General features: G+C 45.4%; 1 protein-coding gene across 2 annotated transcripts in view; it reads left to right on the plus strand.

Annotated features, from left to right (window-relative positions):
• The window catches only part of LOC119442870 (V-set and immunoglobulin domain-containing protein 10-like), a 413510-nt gene that overhangs the window by 378550 nt on the left and 19690 nt on the right, over positions 1-15270 (plus strand). For both annotated transcript variants that reach the window (XM_049662428.1, XM_037707914.2), the window contains exon 3: positions 11996-12206. In XM_049662428.1, the coding sequence (XP_049518385.1) occupies positions 11996-12206 (211 nt within the window). The remainder of the gene's footprint in view (positions 1-11995; positions 12207-15270) is intronic.

Consider the following 15270-nt stretch of genomic DNA (forward strand, 5'->3'; position numbering starts at 1 on the left):
CGTCACACACGATTGAATTTTTCGACGAGACCGACGAACGGCGTCACACAGCCCGAGTGCATCGCATCGCAACGCGACGAAGCGGCGGCGGCGGCAATCCGCGTGGACGGATGCGAATCGTGTTTCGCGAGTTGTTGACACTTCCTTCTATGGTTAGACGGCGCTGTCGCTGACCGATTCCACGCTCCCGTGGTTAGTACTCGGCTCGATTTTTGGCCGCAGATTTTGCGTCGTTTGAGACCCGACAAGAAAGCCTGCGAGCGACGGAAATAAAGACAGGGTGACGAACAAGTTCTGAGGGAGCCAAACTGTGGTCATTTCTTTATTTTCTTTGTTTCGTGAGGGATTTGATGGTCTTTTGTTTTTTTATTGTTTTGTGAAAAGAATGCAGAATCGCGCCGTTCGAACCACCTCAGAGGAGATTTATTTGTCGAACGCTCAAGAAGGTTTTTATTTCCCTGCATGGCATTTTATGCAGAAAACACACTTAACTTACCCGTTTCGCGGAACAGTGCTTCCACGGAAGAGTGCCGAACGTAATTTGCACTATATTTCGGCATTTCGAGATGGATGTAATCTTTGTGTAGAATTATTTCTTCATTTCTTTCCACTTGTTTTTCCCAAGTTGTATGTGCTATGTCAAACACCATGTGGCAGACATGGAAATATATAAAAAAACATCGCTATAAACAAGGCGTTCAAACCCTTTCGTTAACTACAGTGTCTCGAATAGAGCCGCAACTTTCTTGTTTCGTTCCCTGGTTTCTTTTCATACAACTCACCTAAAGCGCCACTAAATAAATAAATAAATAAACAGACATTCTTGTGGTAACTTGTCAATTATCAACCCCCATACGTTTACGATGCAAGAATCTGTCTATGGCATTTTTTTCTTGATGTTGGGGGGAAAATATGCAGAAAAGTGTTGATGCCGTGCAAGGGAGATTATTTCTCCGGTTCATCGATTCATATGGTTCATGTTAATTTGCTCCTCAGTCCATGAAGGGCTACTTTGACGTCCGATGGAGCACCGAAGCTGCCAGTCGGTCCGCTGCTGATTGCCCGTTATTACAATGTGGCTTGGAGTACACCCAAATGGCCGCAGTATGTGGTGAGAGTAAATATTTTTTCAACATTTCGCAACGAAGCGAAGAGTTATCACGGTCCATAACTGAAAATTACCGTTCATTAGTGTCTCCAGACCTGCTTCGGATTCCGAATAAGTCACTCACTTGGGACTTCATGCGCTTTCAGCTTGCTCACTGCAAAGTAATTCTGCTGCTGTAGATGTGCTAGGTTTCGGTATTTCATACAAAGGATTGTACAAAGTGACGATCGAGTTGATTCATTGGTGAGCACTAACGTTCAGCTCGCACGGATGGATATTTGGTGAGTTGCGCAGTGTGCGTGAGTGATTTATTTGGATGAAATTCAGAATGTTGGCAACTATTGTGTCACTGGTTCTCCACAAACGATAAGTTATCCAATGATCGAAAAATAATGTCACGATGCGGTATCAGAAAAAGAAAAAGAAAAAGAAAAAAGAAAAATAAACTTCCACCAATAAAGCTAATTTTGTGAACGGGACTAAACAGTCAATATAAGAAAAAGAGCAACAAAACGCACATTCCGCGTTTTCTACAAATAAACACAAGTCAATCAATCAAGTAAATCAAATAATACAAAATAAACAAATGAACACTCTAGAACATACTAAGTGGTAATACAGAGATAAAATGTCCCTTTCAGTAAAGAAGCTTGGTAAAGCTTTCTGAACTCATCGCTGTAATGATGCGTTATCAAATGGCCCAGGCAACTTTTCTATGCTGAAAGGACGATCATCAAGGATCATCATTGTTGTCTTTAAAGCACATCTTAGCTGTTCAAATTGAGGGCATCGATCATGCATGAACCGCTCTACGTACAGGCTGAGTTTGGAATAAATGAATCACAATTCCTGGAAGTCGCAATAAAGTTCCACGCAAAGTGAAGCGCGATAGATACGCTCCTTATTTTTTTAGTAACTCAATGCCCTGAATGGCGCAAAAGAGTTCGCGCACAAAATGATGGGAATACACATTTATGAGCAACTTTCAACTGCTTTATAGCTAGCGGGTGAGGATTATACAAGTACCGAGCACTTGAAACACGTGGCGCAGTCATTCCAATATTGATTTTACCAAAAGCGATCTCAATGCTCCGAATGGCGTGAAAGAAAGGAACCTCATATGGATGGGCATACATATTTATAAGCACCTTTCAACGGTTTCACAGGAAGCTGGTAATGGGTACACAAGTACGGAACACTGGGAACACGTGTAACAGTCATTTTACTATTGGTTTTGTCAAATGTGAGCTGAGCCATATAGATACATCAATACGTTTTAGAGAGCTTTTGCAAGCTAGTCATTTCTCTTGGACCTAATAATATTTCATAACCTCACGCACTGTCCAGTCCCCTCTGCGTCACGTGTGTACAGCGCTACGTGTCCAAAAAGAAATCGCACTTGTGTGGCTACCACTCTGTGTTTTATTGAGACACCAGTAGTGGATCATAGCTTGAGGGGGGGGGGGGGGTTTCTCTCTTTTTGTTCCACATATACTGACGGCTGTTCCAGATGCCTACACCACCAACTTGTCCCACTAGTCAATGCATCTTTCCGCATCTTAATATTACGAATCTTTAAAATCACAACTATCGTAGTTTATTCGAGCGCAGACAATCGAGTAAGGCTACAGTGTTTGCCCTCGTTCTGCTGGTTGCATGCGGGTTGGTTGAGACGTGTAGACTCAACTGGCTGAGAACCGGACGCGTGCTGCGAAGGCGGTTGTCTCAGCTCTGCAATTTGCTTTCTGTCTTTTTCATTTTCATTTATTTTTTGTCTACTAAAAATATATAGTGAAGGAACAAATTTGACTGTCTCATACTTCAAATAAACAAAGATAATATCATCTTCATCATCATCATAATATTGCCGGTGTTATTACTCAGCCCCACTGTCTCTTTTAACATACTTGACGCAAATGCGGCCCCCCAAGCCCCTGCCTTTCTCGCACTAGTTTATTCTTATGGTAACTTACATTTGTTTCTGTGTTCGTTGGTTTGTTTGTTTGTTTGTTTGTTTGTTTGTTTGTTTGTTTGTTTGTTTGTTTGTTCCCATGTTTCCATTCCATTCCATCAAAGGCATGCTTTATGGGGTTCGAATTTTACATAGTACATCGTGCATTACACAGTGTGTAACGTTTACGTTTCTTACGTTTCTTTCAAACGAGGCGCAATACGACAACTTGTAATTGACATAGTTAATCAATTTCTCTTTCTACAAAATCATGACAGACCCGCCGCGGTAGCTCACTGGCTATGGCGTCGCACTACTGTGCTCGAGGTGACGGGTTCGATCCCACACGCGGTGGCCGCTTTCTCATGGAGGCGGAATGCGAACACGTTTGCTCATGTACCATGCATTGGGTGCAATTAATCCGGAGTCCTCCACTACGGCGTGCCCCATTATCAGATTGTGGGTTTGCAACTTAAGATCCCCAGACTCAACATAAAAACAAGGAATCATGACATGTTAAGCATGGCGCGATAATGAAAAAGAAACAGAGCACGCCCGAATTATAAACAAGAACGGTTGGCACGAAATCGTGGCGAGCACGGTGCTGCGCAAAGTTCCTTCTCTGCCTTAGCGCGTTGAAACCTTTATAGCTTCTCGTTGACCTTCTTTCTCAGTTCTCGCGTTGGTTGTTAAGATAATCCACTTCATAATCCACTTCATAATCCACTTCTCTCGATGGGCTGGCTATAAGAGTAATATTTGATACGCAAGCAAGCACTTGGAAGCTCCTGGTGTATGTATATAAAGCTTCACCGGGAGCGGCGCCGTGTGCAATATTGGCAACGATTCAGGGAAAGAAGCGTCAAAGTTTCTGGCAACATTTGCGGTGTCACCAAAGGAACGAAGGGAGCTCGGGCGCTACTGGTGATGGTGCAACCATTACCACCACTCGCTTCGCTACGGTAGTTCACTTTTATCGGGCCACCGGCGCGGAGCGAAGTACACGGATGGCTGCTGCAAACAGGCGGGCTGTCTACGGTGGAGCCACTATTTCCGGCAGGCATTCCTCGCGGGAGATTGGGAACTCGCAGTGTGTGCAGTATAGAAGACATTGGCGTTACACGCGCAACACAAGTTGGGCGCGCGCGAGGATCGCATCAATAACATATGAACGGCTAGCTACAGCTCGAAAGTGCCATTCATTATTCACGCAAGCCGAGAGTCTCGCGCGTTAAATCATTCAGGGATATTATTAGAAGCAAGATGTCTGAGCCCCGTACTAATGGAAATTTTGATGAGGGGCCTCCTGCAACGCCACTTTCGTTGCCGCCTTCGTGGCAGGCAGTGCGTGTATGTGCGCGCCCGTACAGGCGTGTTGATTGGCCCGGTGTTGATTAAACTGCGCATCCACCACACAGCGGTGTCAACGGTGCTTGATAGGACATCCGAACGCTGGAGGGAAATTCGTCTTGCAGTTGGGCTCGTATATACGCGAGGCCTTTTTCACTGCGTGACATGCAGTTTTTCGGCCTTCTGTCTTCGTTTTGTTTTAGCGCTCTTCTTTCTGAAAATCTGAACAAATAATCCAGACGACCAAAGAAGGGAAGATAAAAAAAAATCGAAAAGAACAGTAGGGGGGGGGGGGGGGGAGGGTGTTGTAACCCCCAAGAGGACTTGACTGCTCGATAGCTACTGGCATGTTCTAGCACCCGCGCGGTCATGTGTTGTGCAACCAATTTGGGATTAAGCAATAACTGAACGGAGAGTGCTGTGCGGGAGTCGTTTGGAGAAGGTTGGAACGGGGTGTGACGTTAAGCGGGAGAGTTCTGGAGCCATCGACCTCTCTTGCAACGGTCGTTCATCAACAGCCGTAAGGTTATCATTTCTCCTAGTGGGAGAACGGCGCAACGATGCGGGTAGTTTTTTTACACGATCGTTTCTTCGTGTCTTTTTTTTTTCTTGCGCTGCCGCAAAGCGTAACCTCTCCCGTCTAAAATCAATGGCCCAGTTATTGCATGTGGATGCTCACCCATGCCAAACCCGGCATTATAATATACTGGCCCGCGTGTACAAAGCGGGTTCTGGTGTGATATCAATAAACATCGTCATTTCATTCATTCCTGTGTGTTATATATAGTTGGCGCCTTCTCGTGATAAGCGCATGCAAGAACATAAAAGTTCAAAAAAAGGTCTGAGTTTATCATTTCGACACTCTGTATGATGCAAGACCGCCGAGGGTTTGCTTTCTACGCGAAAAACGTGCACTCATTACGTTGATCAAAAGTAAGATTCCCACCAGCGAGAATCAAAGCTTCGGCGGAAAATGCAATATGAAATTTCAGTAGTTGGTAATACGCTCATAAAATTAAGGCGTAAGTGTGCCTGAAAAAAAGAAAAGAAAAAAAGAACGAAAAAAGGGAAATTTCGTGCTCTGGTTCAGCTCGGTGTACTATAGTCGATGATCTGGAAAGCACAAACGTGGTTGCATAAACATTGTCTGCACCAGTATTCACGCGAAAGTTATGCATCAAAAGCGTAATTTGAAGATCCCTACATCCCTTCGCACATATAAGGTGATTAGTACATTTACAAACTGAGATGAATTAAAGCACTAAGCAGCACCCACTTAATTTTCATTAATAAACCTAACCGCGAGAATTATCGGGCGAATAAAAACAGGTAACAAACCAGACTCTCAATGAAATGAAGAGGGAAAAATGAATTTTGTCAGCCTGCAAAGACGACAAATAGTTTGTAGGTGTTTGGGCAGTCAACAAATAAAAAGACCTTTTTATAAGGTCATGACGACGCCGGAGGAGCTTTTGCTTGTGTTTATTTATTTTGGAGCTACTGTTGCTGCCTTAGAAGCTACAGCACTAACTTCAACTTAATATTCAGAAAAAAAAGAAAGAAAAAGAAATTAACATGCAACGTGAAATCCTTTGCGCTTTTTCATTGTGATTTCTCATAACAGTTTCGTATTTTCTTGGAGAATGCAGTTCATAATCGCCTTTCTGTATTTTCTCTTCGTCGTATACGACGAAGAGAACTTTGCATTAAAAAATTTGCAAACATTGCATACGACGAATAGAAATTTGGAAAAGTAGTTTGCATCATACGTCGTATACGACGTATGATGCAAAGTACTTGAGGAACCAAGCGGTTTTGGCGCCGTAGCGGATTAGTTTACTCACTGGTCTGTAGCGGTGCCACTAGAAGCCGCTCGCAAAACTTGCGTAGCCCGCAAAGGCAGTCGACGATCGGCTAGATGCGAACTACAGAAGAACAGTCCAGATTATTCGGCCTGAAAGGCTCCGTGCGCCAGCCGTCACATGGCATCGCCACCGCTTACGATAAAAGGTAGACGGTTTGCGACTACCGGCCACACGTTGACCACATGTAGCGAAGGCGGATCTGCACCTTTTCGTTTATTACCCTTATATGCTTTACTGCAGCCCATTTTAATTGAGATGTGTTTTAATATATTCCCAAATTCGTCACCCTACGTATTCATTTCTTGCAGTGCGCGTTGTGTCCACTTTTTCGGAAGACTGGTCGCGGGCATGTACGACGTATATAGGGTGCTCCAGCTAACTTTTGCCAAGCTGTTCAATGTAATAAATGATAAAAATACATGGTGAAAGACTACAATTTCAAGACCTACCGTGTTCAGTCACCAGACCACTTACGGCCGAACGCAATATGTCTCCTAATTGTATCTTGCACGGTGTTCTTAAATCTTTGTCTTCGTTGAAGAGGTTGGCTAACGTTAGCTGATACACACGGTAGATACTGGGATGCTTCGAAAGGGGCCTTGCAGTATTATTGTTTTGCAGCAGCTTCGGGTGAAAGGCGTTTGCTTGTTGCATCGTACCCAGAACAGACTATGATAATATTGCTATGAAGAAATACCATAATTTAAGTAGGGTTATAAGAAATGCAGTGAATTACTTTGTCAGGTCGTTTTAAGCAGCATAACTAATTTCTTCGTACAAGTAAACTTTCTTGTTGCTTTGTTGCAGTTAAAAAAGCAAGACCTAAAGTATGGTGACAAGCTGAAAAAGAAAAATAAACATTTCTTTCTCCTGTTGCACTACTTTAATCTGCACGTAACACTTTTCGTTCTACTTTCTGAATTTTAGTAGTACTATTACCTACTACTTCTTGTCGTTTCTGTCCACTACACCGTCTGTTTCTCGCTCATTGTGATCTCTCTATTTCCTCATCTATCTTTCTCCGTTTAGGGTAGCCGAACCGACACGTTTTTCGTTCCCCTCAATACATTCCTCTATTCACATTCTCTATTTATACCACTAAACCAACTGTTCCTTTTTTTTATCCATGTGTGTATGTAGCAGTAACCGCTCTTGTGCAGGACTCTACTTGTCGCTTAAAGGAACATTTACGCGAACGTTGTTTCAAGTATCCGCTGAAATCAGAACTCGAGAGAAGGGTACTCAACATTGCTGACACGGGTAAAGGCAGCACTAGAACGGCTTTTGCACAGCAGTACTGAAGGCTTTCAAACGGCGCAAAATTACACCAACGCGTATGTATAGGCATAACTTCGGCTGGCATTTTGGGGCCTCTTATCGCCTTGCCCGCGCGCCATGCGTCGGTCGCACAGAACAGCGATGCTAATGGCTCTTCGAAGCACTCGCCGAGCAACAAAGAAAGTGCTAATAACAACAATAAAAAAATTTCGCCGTGCTGGCTGCCTCTCTGCTTTATAGGACGCCTTTGTTTCGGAGGCTAGAAAGGGTCGTTGCTATGGCAACTAGCTCGAACGCACCTTATTATGCAGTCTCTTGGCTACTCGGGGAGGCTCTGGCTGACGTGAAGAGCCGGTCTAGGTGCCGACTTTTAACTCGCTCGAAGTTTTCCGGAAGATTCACAGGAAGTCTTTTCTCCGCTGGTCGGACCGAGGAAAGTTCGGCGTTGAGGGCAACTATATTTTGCGTCTTGCAGAAAAGCGGACCTCTTGTGGCCGGTCCTTGCCAGCGGCAGCTATTGGCACAAGCTTAAGAGTGAGCTGTAGCCGGTGCGTTGGTGCGATCGATCAGCAATGCTCTAGTGTGCAACAAAAAGGGTGCTTCCTTTCGTTTAGTACTGTGTATTATTTGTTCCGGTTTCCCATATTCGATTCCCCCAGTAGTCGCTTTTGATGAAAAGGTATTACACGTAACTCGTCTAGGAAACGATAATGTTAGTTTATCTCAGCGCCCATTGCAAGCGGAAATACTTGCCGCTGTTATTCAGTGGCTATGGTGCGCTATTTCTGAGCACGAGTATCACTTTTGATTTGTAGTCTCAGCTTTCGTACTCTGGTAGTGATGCAAATCAAAAACGCTCTTGCAGAAAGAGAGAGCAGAGGAGAGGACAGTAGAGGAAAGAGACGAAAGGCAGAGATAAATGAGATGCGAATGGCGTGGAGGTTAACCAGGAGACAAGCATCCTATACCCTGCACAGGGGAATGTGTTTGGGCCCCCTCTGATACTGACACTCCTGCCAGCAAATGCCGCACTTCCCCACACGGGCTGCGGGTGTAGTAAAACACAGAAAAAATAACTGCTCTTTCGAAAGTACTCATGCTTCCGTAGACGTTTCTGCGTGTTGTCTTCCTCTAATTTTACTGCATATTGACATCACCCTCCTTGAGCCGAGCTATTTTCTGTTTACCATTCTGTCCGTAATGAGCGATATCAAGAGCACGAATTAAAACCTCGTCTGTATGCGTAAGCAGTGTGTTCCCTCCGGAAAATGAGAAAGGCAGGCTCCATACTGCGTTTCGAAATTTTGAAACGTCGACGCCTGCATCCGACAGCACATATGCTCCAGTTTAACTTATCGTTCAATTTCGATCAGCAATGTCCCGTTACTTGAAGACATTGTGTACTCCGCAAACGAAAAGAAAAGAACTCTGATAGCAGCCACGACATCTGCTGACGAAACAAAATCGATCCGCCATCATGTACTGTTGAAGCATAACGAGCAGGAGGCGCTTCAGTCGACGCCTGCAACGCATGTAATTGGCATTTCCAAGAAGGTTTGATTACTTTTTTTTATGTATGGAGCCCATTTATGGCCCATTTTAATTGCTCGCGCTTCCTTAGTACACGTGCGCCACTACCTACTCTGGCTTTGGTTGTTGAGAATGATTCTCAGAAGCGCGACTTCCGGTGGCAAAGAAAAAAAAAACTATTCTCAATTATTTTTACGTATTTTACTAAGTTGTATATCAGCGCGGCCTCCCTGATCGGGCACATGAGATCTTGGTATCACAATTCAACCATTTGCCGCGGTACATACATTGGGGGAGGGGCATTAAAAGCATCGAAAGGGTCGCACGAAAATCAGCCCTGCTCACACATCCGACGACGTGCAGTGCTTCGTGAATTCCGTTGGGACGTCTTTTTGTGTAACGGATTGCCCGGCGCTTATATAGTTGTCTATGAACGCCGTAAATAAATTTAAAAAAATTGCGTAGCTTGCACTAGTGGCGCAAGGATAAAGACACAGCGGAGCTGATCGGCACCTAGCTTATCCTGGCCTTGCGGATTATGCTCGGGTTCGCTAATTTTTGCAAGGTGATGCTTGGTTTTGCTAGGTAATGCTCAATTTTTGCTATTTTTTTAAGCCATGTAACTCACCTTGCTATGCCAGGACTGTTGAGTTTCTCACTCAGCTAGGTCAAGCAATCACATAGTCAAGTCAGATTCAACAACATTTATTATGTACAATTACATTTTCCAGAATTTATTGATTATTGATCGATTATCGATTATCTATTGTTGATATCGCAAGGTATTGGCCACATATTTGGGTTAGGCTAAGCACTACCAAGTCATCCCCAGCATTTTCCAGAATTTAATGATTATGGATAGGTTATCGATTAGCTATTAATTGGCTATCGATTGACTATCGCAAGATGAAGTGAGGCGCTGCTGTGCGCAGTCACGTCATCGCTAGGCGAGTTTTTGCGAACACTACGCGGGGAAACGAAGAGCTTCAACAGCTTCGCTGTTATTGATGTCATGCGGTCACTTCGCCATCCGGCTTGACCCTCTCTGTATCAATGGATCTTTGCAGTGATGTGCGTATTCGGGCAGCCCTAATTACCTTCCTGTCGTTTACGGCCGTGCTTACAGCATCTCTGCTTTTACATAAGGCCCACCTCGCATGGGCAAGACGGCATTAAGGTGCAACGGAATCGAGAATGGAGAATTGAAAAAAAAAAAAAGAAAAGAAATGCAAGTATCGTTACAAGAACGGGGTGCCTGTAGACAAAATCTATAATAAAGAATGAGAAGGTTCCACAAAAGTGTTGTTTTAATTCCGTACTTCTATGAAACAAGCTGGTATTCTGCATTCAGCTGCAGGATGGCATGCAAGTGTTCATACAGCACTACGCAACTCCGTATTGTATCAATTCCAGAACAACTTCTCTTTGTTTGTTTGTTTGTTTGCATATTTCTTTCTTTCTTTTGCTACTTTCTTTATTACACAGCATCATTGCCTTCGAAAAGTTTACGTGACACCAGCACTCCAGTAATAATGATGCTTCAATTCCGGCCAGACTGATTACTTCCTGTTACAAGTATTAAAAGCTCCATGTCACGTACTTGTAACACATGCTTCGAAATATAAACCCAGATTTGTGTTTCTCTTTCTCTGTCTTTGTCCTTGATTAGCGGTCAACATGTCATGCAGTAAACACCAACTAGGCCAAACTCAAGTTCTTCTCGAACCCAGTTCGTCTGCCGAAATTTCAAAATGCATGCACTGGTCTTCTTAGGCACCCAAGACAAACATTTTGTCAAAGAACTCGCAAACAGTTTCGGCCTACTTTTGTTTACTTGAAACCAAATGGAAAAAAAAAATTGTCTTTCATAAATCAAAAAGAAGATGGTTTGTGCGTACTCGGCGCTGTGGATGAGCACTTGATTGCTCACAGCAGAAAAATCTTTTAGGCACATAAATATTTCTCTTTGCACTCAAACAATGCTGCAATAAAGTATATGACCGAATTCGTTCAACCACTCAACTGTTCCTAATAATGTTAATTCCGGCTCTATCCTGATCCCTGCCATAATAATTCCTACTCCATTGTGACAATTTTGTCTAAGCAAGAATACCGCGTCTGACAGACGGTCCTAAGATTTTTTTGTTTTTTGTTGAGTGCTCTAAAAAGGCGGACACAGAAAGCTCCCCTCAGCTACAACTTGCAACCTCATTCTTTTTCTTTGTCAGAGAATGTCTTTGGCGATGCCCCCTTCGAGCCTCGACAGACGGGGTTCATTACTCTACGGGCCCGCAGAAATTCTATGGATGAGCCAGTATTTTTGTTCTCCAAGAATTCTCGCTACCAGACAAGTTCCATGTCTACACTGTCCGACTAGATGCTGTATTAAACCGACATAACAAATGCTCTCATCTCATCAAATGATGTCGACAAAGCATGGAAGTTTACGTGACTCTGCTTAGATCACTCGGTTAATGTATTTATTGGGTCATCACGGCAGGAGTGGCTAATCTACCTGACCAACATACGTATTTATTTGTTACGTACTTCAGTCGGGGCGTATGAATATTCAAGCATTCGTATACCTGAAGTTTATCCGCCTTTTTCTTAACTTTTGCTGTCGTTAAATTTAGGAATCTTATTTCATTTGATATTCTCTAACCTTTCTTGAACTTTTTCTAAATTTAATTGTTCTTAGTGACCTTTTTCACGTATTTGTATTAACATGCTCATTAAGTACTAATAAAGCTCGTGATTGTATTGATTGATTGATTGATTATTCCACAACCTCAATTTCAAGCATGAAACCTTGCGTGCAGCTGGGCTGATATCTTCGACTTTCGTCTATGTCACTCCCTCTGCACCTCCACCGGCTGACACTTACCGTGCTGGAACGATTCTGATGCTGCGCAGGTGCTGTGGATACGCAGGCGGGACTACAACGTGCTCACCGTGGGCCTGGACACGTACACTGCTGACGACCGCTTTCAGGCGGTTCACCTGGAGCGTTCTTCCGACTGGGCGCTGCAAGTGCGCTACGTGCAGCTTTCGGACCAGGGTCTTTACGAATGCCAAGTCTCCTCAGATCCAAAGATCAGCTACTTCGTCAACCTCACCGTCCTGGGTAAGTGCTCAGGAACGCACGTGGGACGTTCATTTGGAGGGAGTACACAGCCAAGCCACTATGAAGTGCCGGAAAGATGCCAAATCATTGCGTGAAGCTTTGTCTCCGTGGTGACTGGCTTTGCATTGAAGTAGTTATCCTCCTGTTTCGGGTTCGCATGGATCCACACGCACACAAGCATGGTTTTTATTGCGATAGCAATTATATGGACACTTCCACCGTATTTCTGCCGTCGGCGTCGCCGTCGTCGTCGCCGTGAGGTTCCGTATAGAGAAAATCTTTGCCGCTAGCCGTATGCCCGAGCGGAAGCGTGCGGGGACGCACGCTGTCACGGAGAGCGAACGCACTCAATCTTCCACGCGCAAGCAAGGAAGCGGGAAGCGAGCGCCGGAGGGAGCGGGGGGGGCGGGGGGGGGCGGGGGCGGGGGGCGCATTTCTACTCTGCCAACAACCGCGCTCGTCGCTCGCTCGCACCGTCTCTTATCTCCACACGGCTCTGACCTTTATGCGCCGTGCATTCGCCGCTCAGTTTCCGTTGAAGCGATAGACCGCACGTACCTTCGCCGCTGCGGCGTATCCGCTTGCTGCCAGAGTTTTGACGGTCGCTGTCTGCAGTCATTCAGTGTGATCTATTCATGTTTGTTTGTGCGCGCTCACACCACGCTTGTTCATTCAGTTAGTAATAGTCGGGCCACATTTTCCAACGCACGCTACACATGCAATGCTGCCCGGATCGGCAGTGCAGCGCTACAGGTGTGTCCCTTCGCACGCGCTGCCCACGGGCAGCGCTTCTCATCAACAGCACCGTTTCACACGCGCCTTCTCGTGGTCATCGAGTCTCTCTTCATGTCGGTCTAATTACGCCGCAGCACACCTGCTTACTTAATCAGGTCATGTTTACTACAATTCATGTTGCTACCAAAGCCGCTCACCTTACTTCGTATGACATTGCTTTGTTGCTATCGCGTTCATTGCTTCGCCCTTAGGGCGAAACTGTGACATTTTTTTAAGACGGGACGTTCTAACTCCTTCGTGAATTACATGACAAGTTATGTGCGCCGATGAACACTTTGTCTGGATATGTCTGTTTTTCGACGAAGAAATTGGCTCCGCACTTCAGGGAAGCCAACCTAGGGCAGTCAATCTCCCTGCCTTCAGTGATCCTTTTCTTTCCCTCTCTCGCTACTTCGACCATTTATTTCCTCTCTCTCATCTTCACAAACCTATACATTTGTACCCTTATGAGTGTCATTCATTCATTCCGCCCACCATGGTTCTGAGTGGCGCTGACTAACACTCCTAGGGCTAGATCTAGTAAACATAAATACCCAAGTTAGTGGACGAATTGATGGCCGTCTCTATAGCACAATTCGTAGTGCAACGCACGCGTAACGTGGAGGTTGCGGGTTCGGCTCCCGCAGGCGACAAGTTCTCGTTTCGTCCACTTTCATTTCCCTTTTCCTCATTATTTTGTACGTTCCAATTTCAACTACACTTAATTTCCCCCGATGCTTTCCTTGGCTTCGTTGTCTGTTGGCTTTATGTGGTTATGACTAATAAAATCGAGCCCCTCGGCTCCCATTCTTCTTTCGTAATTCATAACAGAAGCCATATTGTTATAGGCTTGTGACAATGTCTTGTATTTCCGTTATCTTTGTAGTTGTTCTTGCTGTTTTCTCTACCTATGAAATCCTGCTATCCGGTTTTATCTGCGACCAAATACCCCCTTTTTCACATTTAATAAAGAAGGAGAAGAAGAAGCACAAGCAAAAAAAGCTTTTATCTTGTCATCACATTTCTTAAAATACAAAATAGGTACTTATTTCGGTCTCCCAAGATCAAAAAGAAAGAAGTGAGAAAAAGTAAAGGATGACCTCGTTTTCTCTCGGCTCTTCTGTATTGCTTCGCCTAATCTCACAAGGCCTAACGACTGCCTTGACCTCTTCTGCCGCTCTTGTTATATCTTTTAAGGCTCTTTCGCAACAGCGATACATGCGGGTTTTCGGCCTACTAGGCCCCGCCGGGGAGCAGCCGGGCGCTAGTCACAGCCCAATCGACGCCGCCTCCATTAAACGGGATCCCCATCCCGCGAGCAGCCCGGGGCTCTTCCTCGGGCCTCGCGCGACGAACCGGAGATACGGATAAACACGGAACACGGGTGAAGAGAAGAAAAGAAAGAAGAACGCAGGAGCACCGAGTGCCAAGACACGAGGAAAACGCAGCTGGCGAGCGGTTCTCGGGGCAACACACGGAACCCGCACGCTATCGAGACCCAATGAAAACAAAGGCCCCAGCCCGGTTCATTAGCAATATTGCCACCCCCCCCCCTTCCCCCCTTTTTCTCTCTAGCACCCGGATAACCCGTTCCTTTTGTCCCGCGGCGATGCCTGCTCGTCGACCGACTTAGTTGGTGGCCGGAGGCCCGTGCCCAATGCCCTGTCGCTTGCTTTCTTTATTGTTCTTTTGCACCCTGGTCCTTGATAGTTTGGCCCAGCCCCTTGTCATTTCTCTAGTCGTCGGGAGCCCCACGATGACCGCTGACATTAACGGAATCATAAGAGCACCCACGACTCCCCTTTGCTCGGCAATCAGGAGACCCATGCATCTGTTAATAGGCTACCGAGCTTCGCTTCGCTCGAATGGACGTCGTTTCTTCCCCCGGAAGCCAGCTTCGAGCGCGCGTGCTGCAGTCATTACCGTGCATTGAAACGTTGTCACCGAGACGACAACTGCACGCATATACGCTTATACAAATGCTGCGAGGCACGCTCGCTAGTTGCAGAACAGGAGAAGGAGGTAGGGAATTTTATTTCCCTGTTGTACGTTGGGTTGTATCTAGGGATAAAGCTCGTAGCGTGATATTATATGCCAGGCACGTTCGCACCATGTTACGGCCCTATTAAGCTTCGAACGCAACGTCAATTCCGGGAAACCGGCCTCTATTGCGTGAGATTAATGCGCTTGGCTAGGAAGTCGTCAAGCTTTGCGGGAGTAATTTTTCACTTCTATTGTGCAAAGACGCGAGTTGTTTAGCCCTCGGTGTTATTGCGGAAGCATGTTCTTA

The sequence above is a fragment of the Dermacentor silvarum genome, chromosome 2 (genome assembly GCF_013339745.2).
Source record: "Dermacentor silvarum isolate Dsil-2018 chromosome 2, BIME_Dsil_1.4, whole genome shotgun sequence".
NCBI lineage: Eukaryota > Metazoa > Arthropoda > Arachnida > Ixodida > Ixodidae > Dermacentor > Dermacentor silvarum.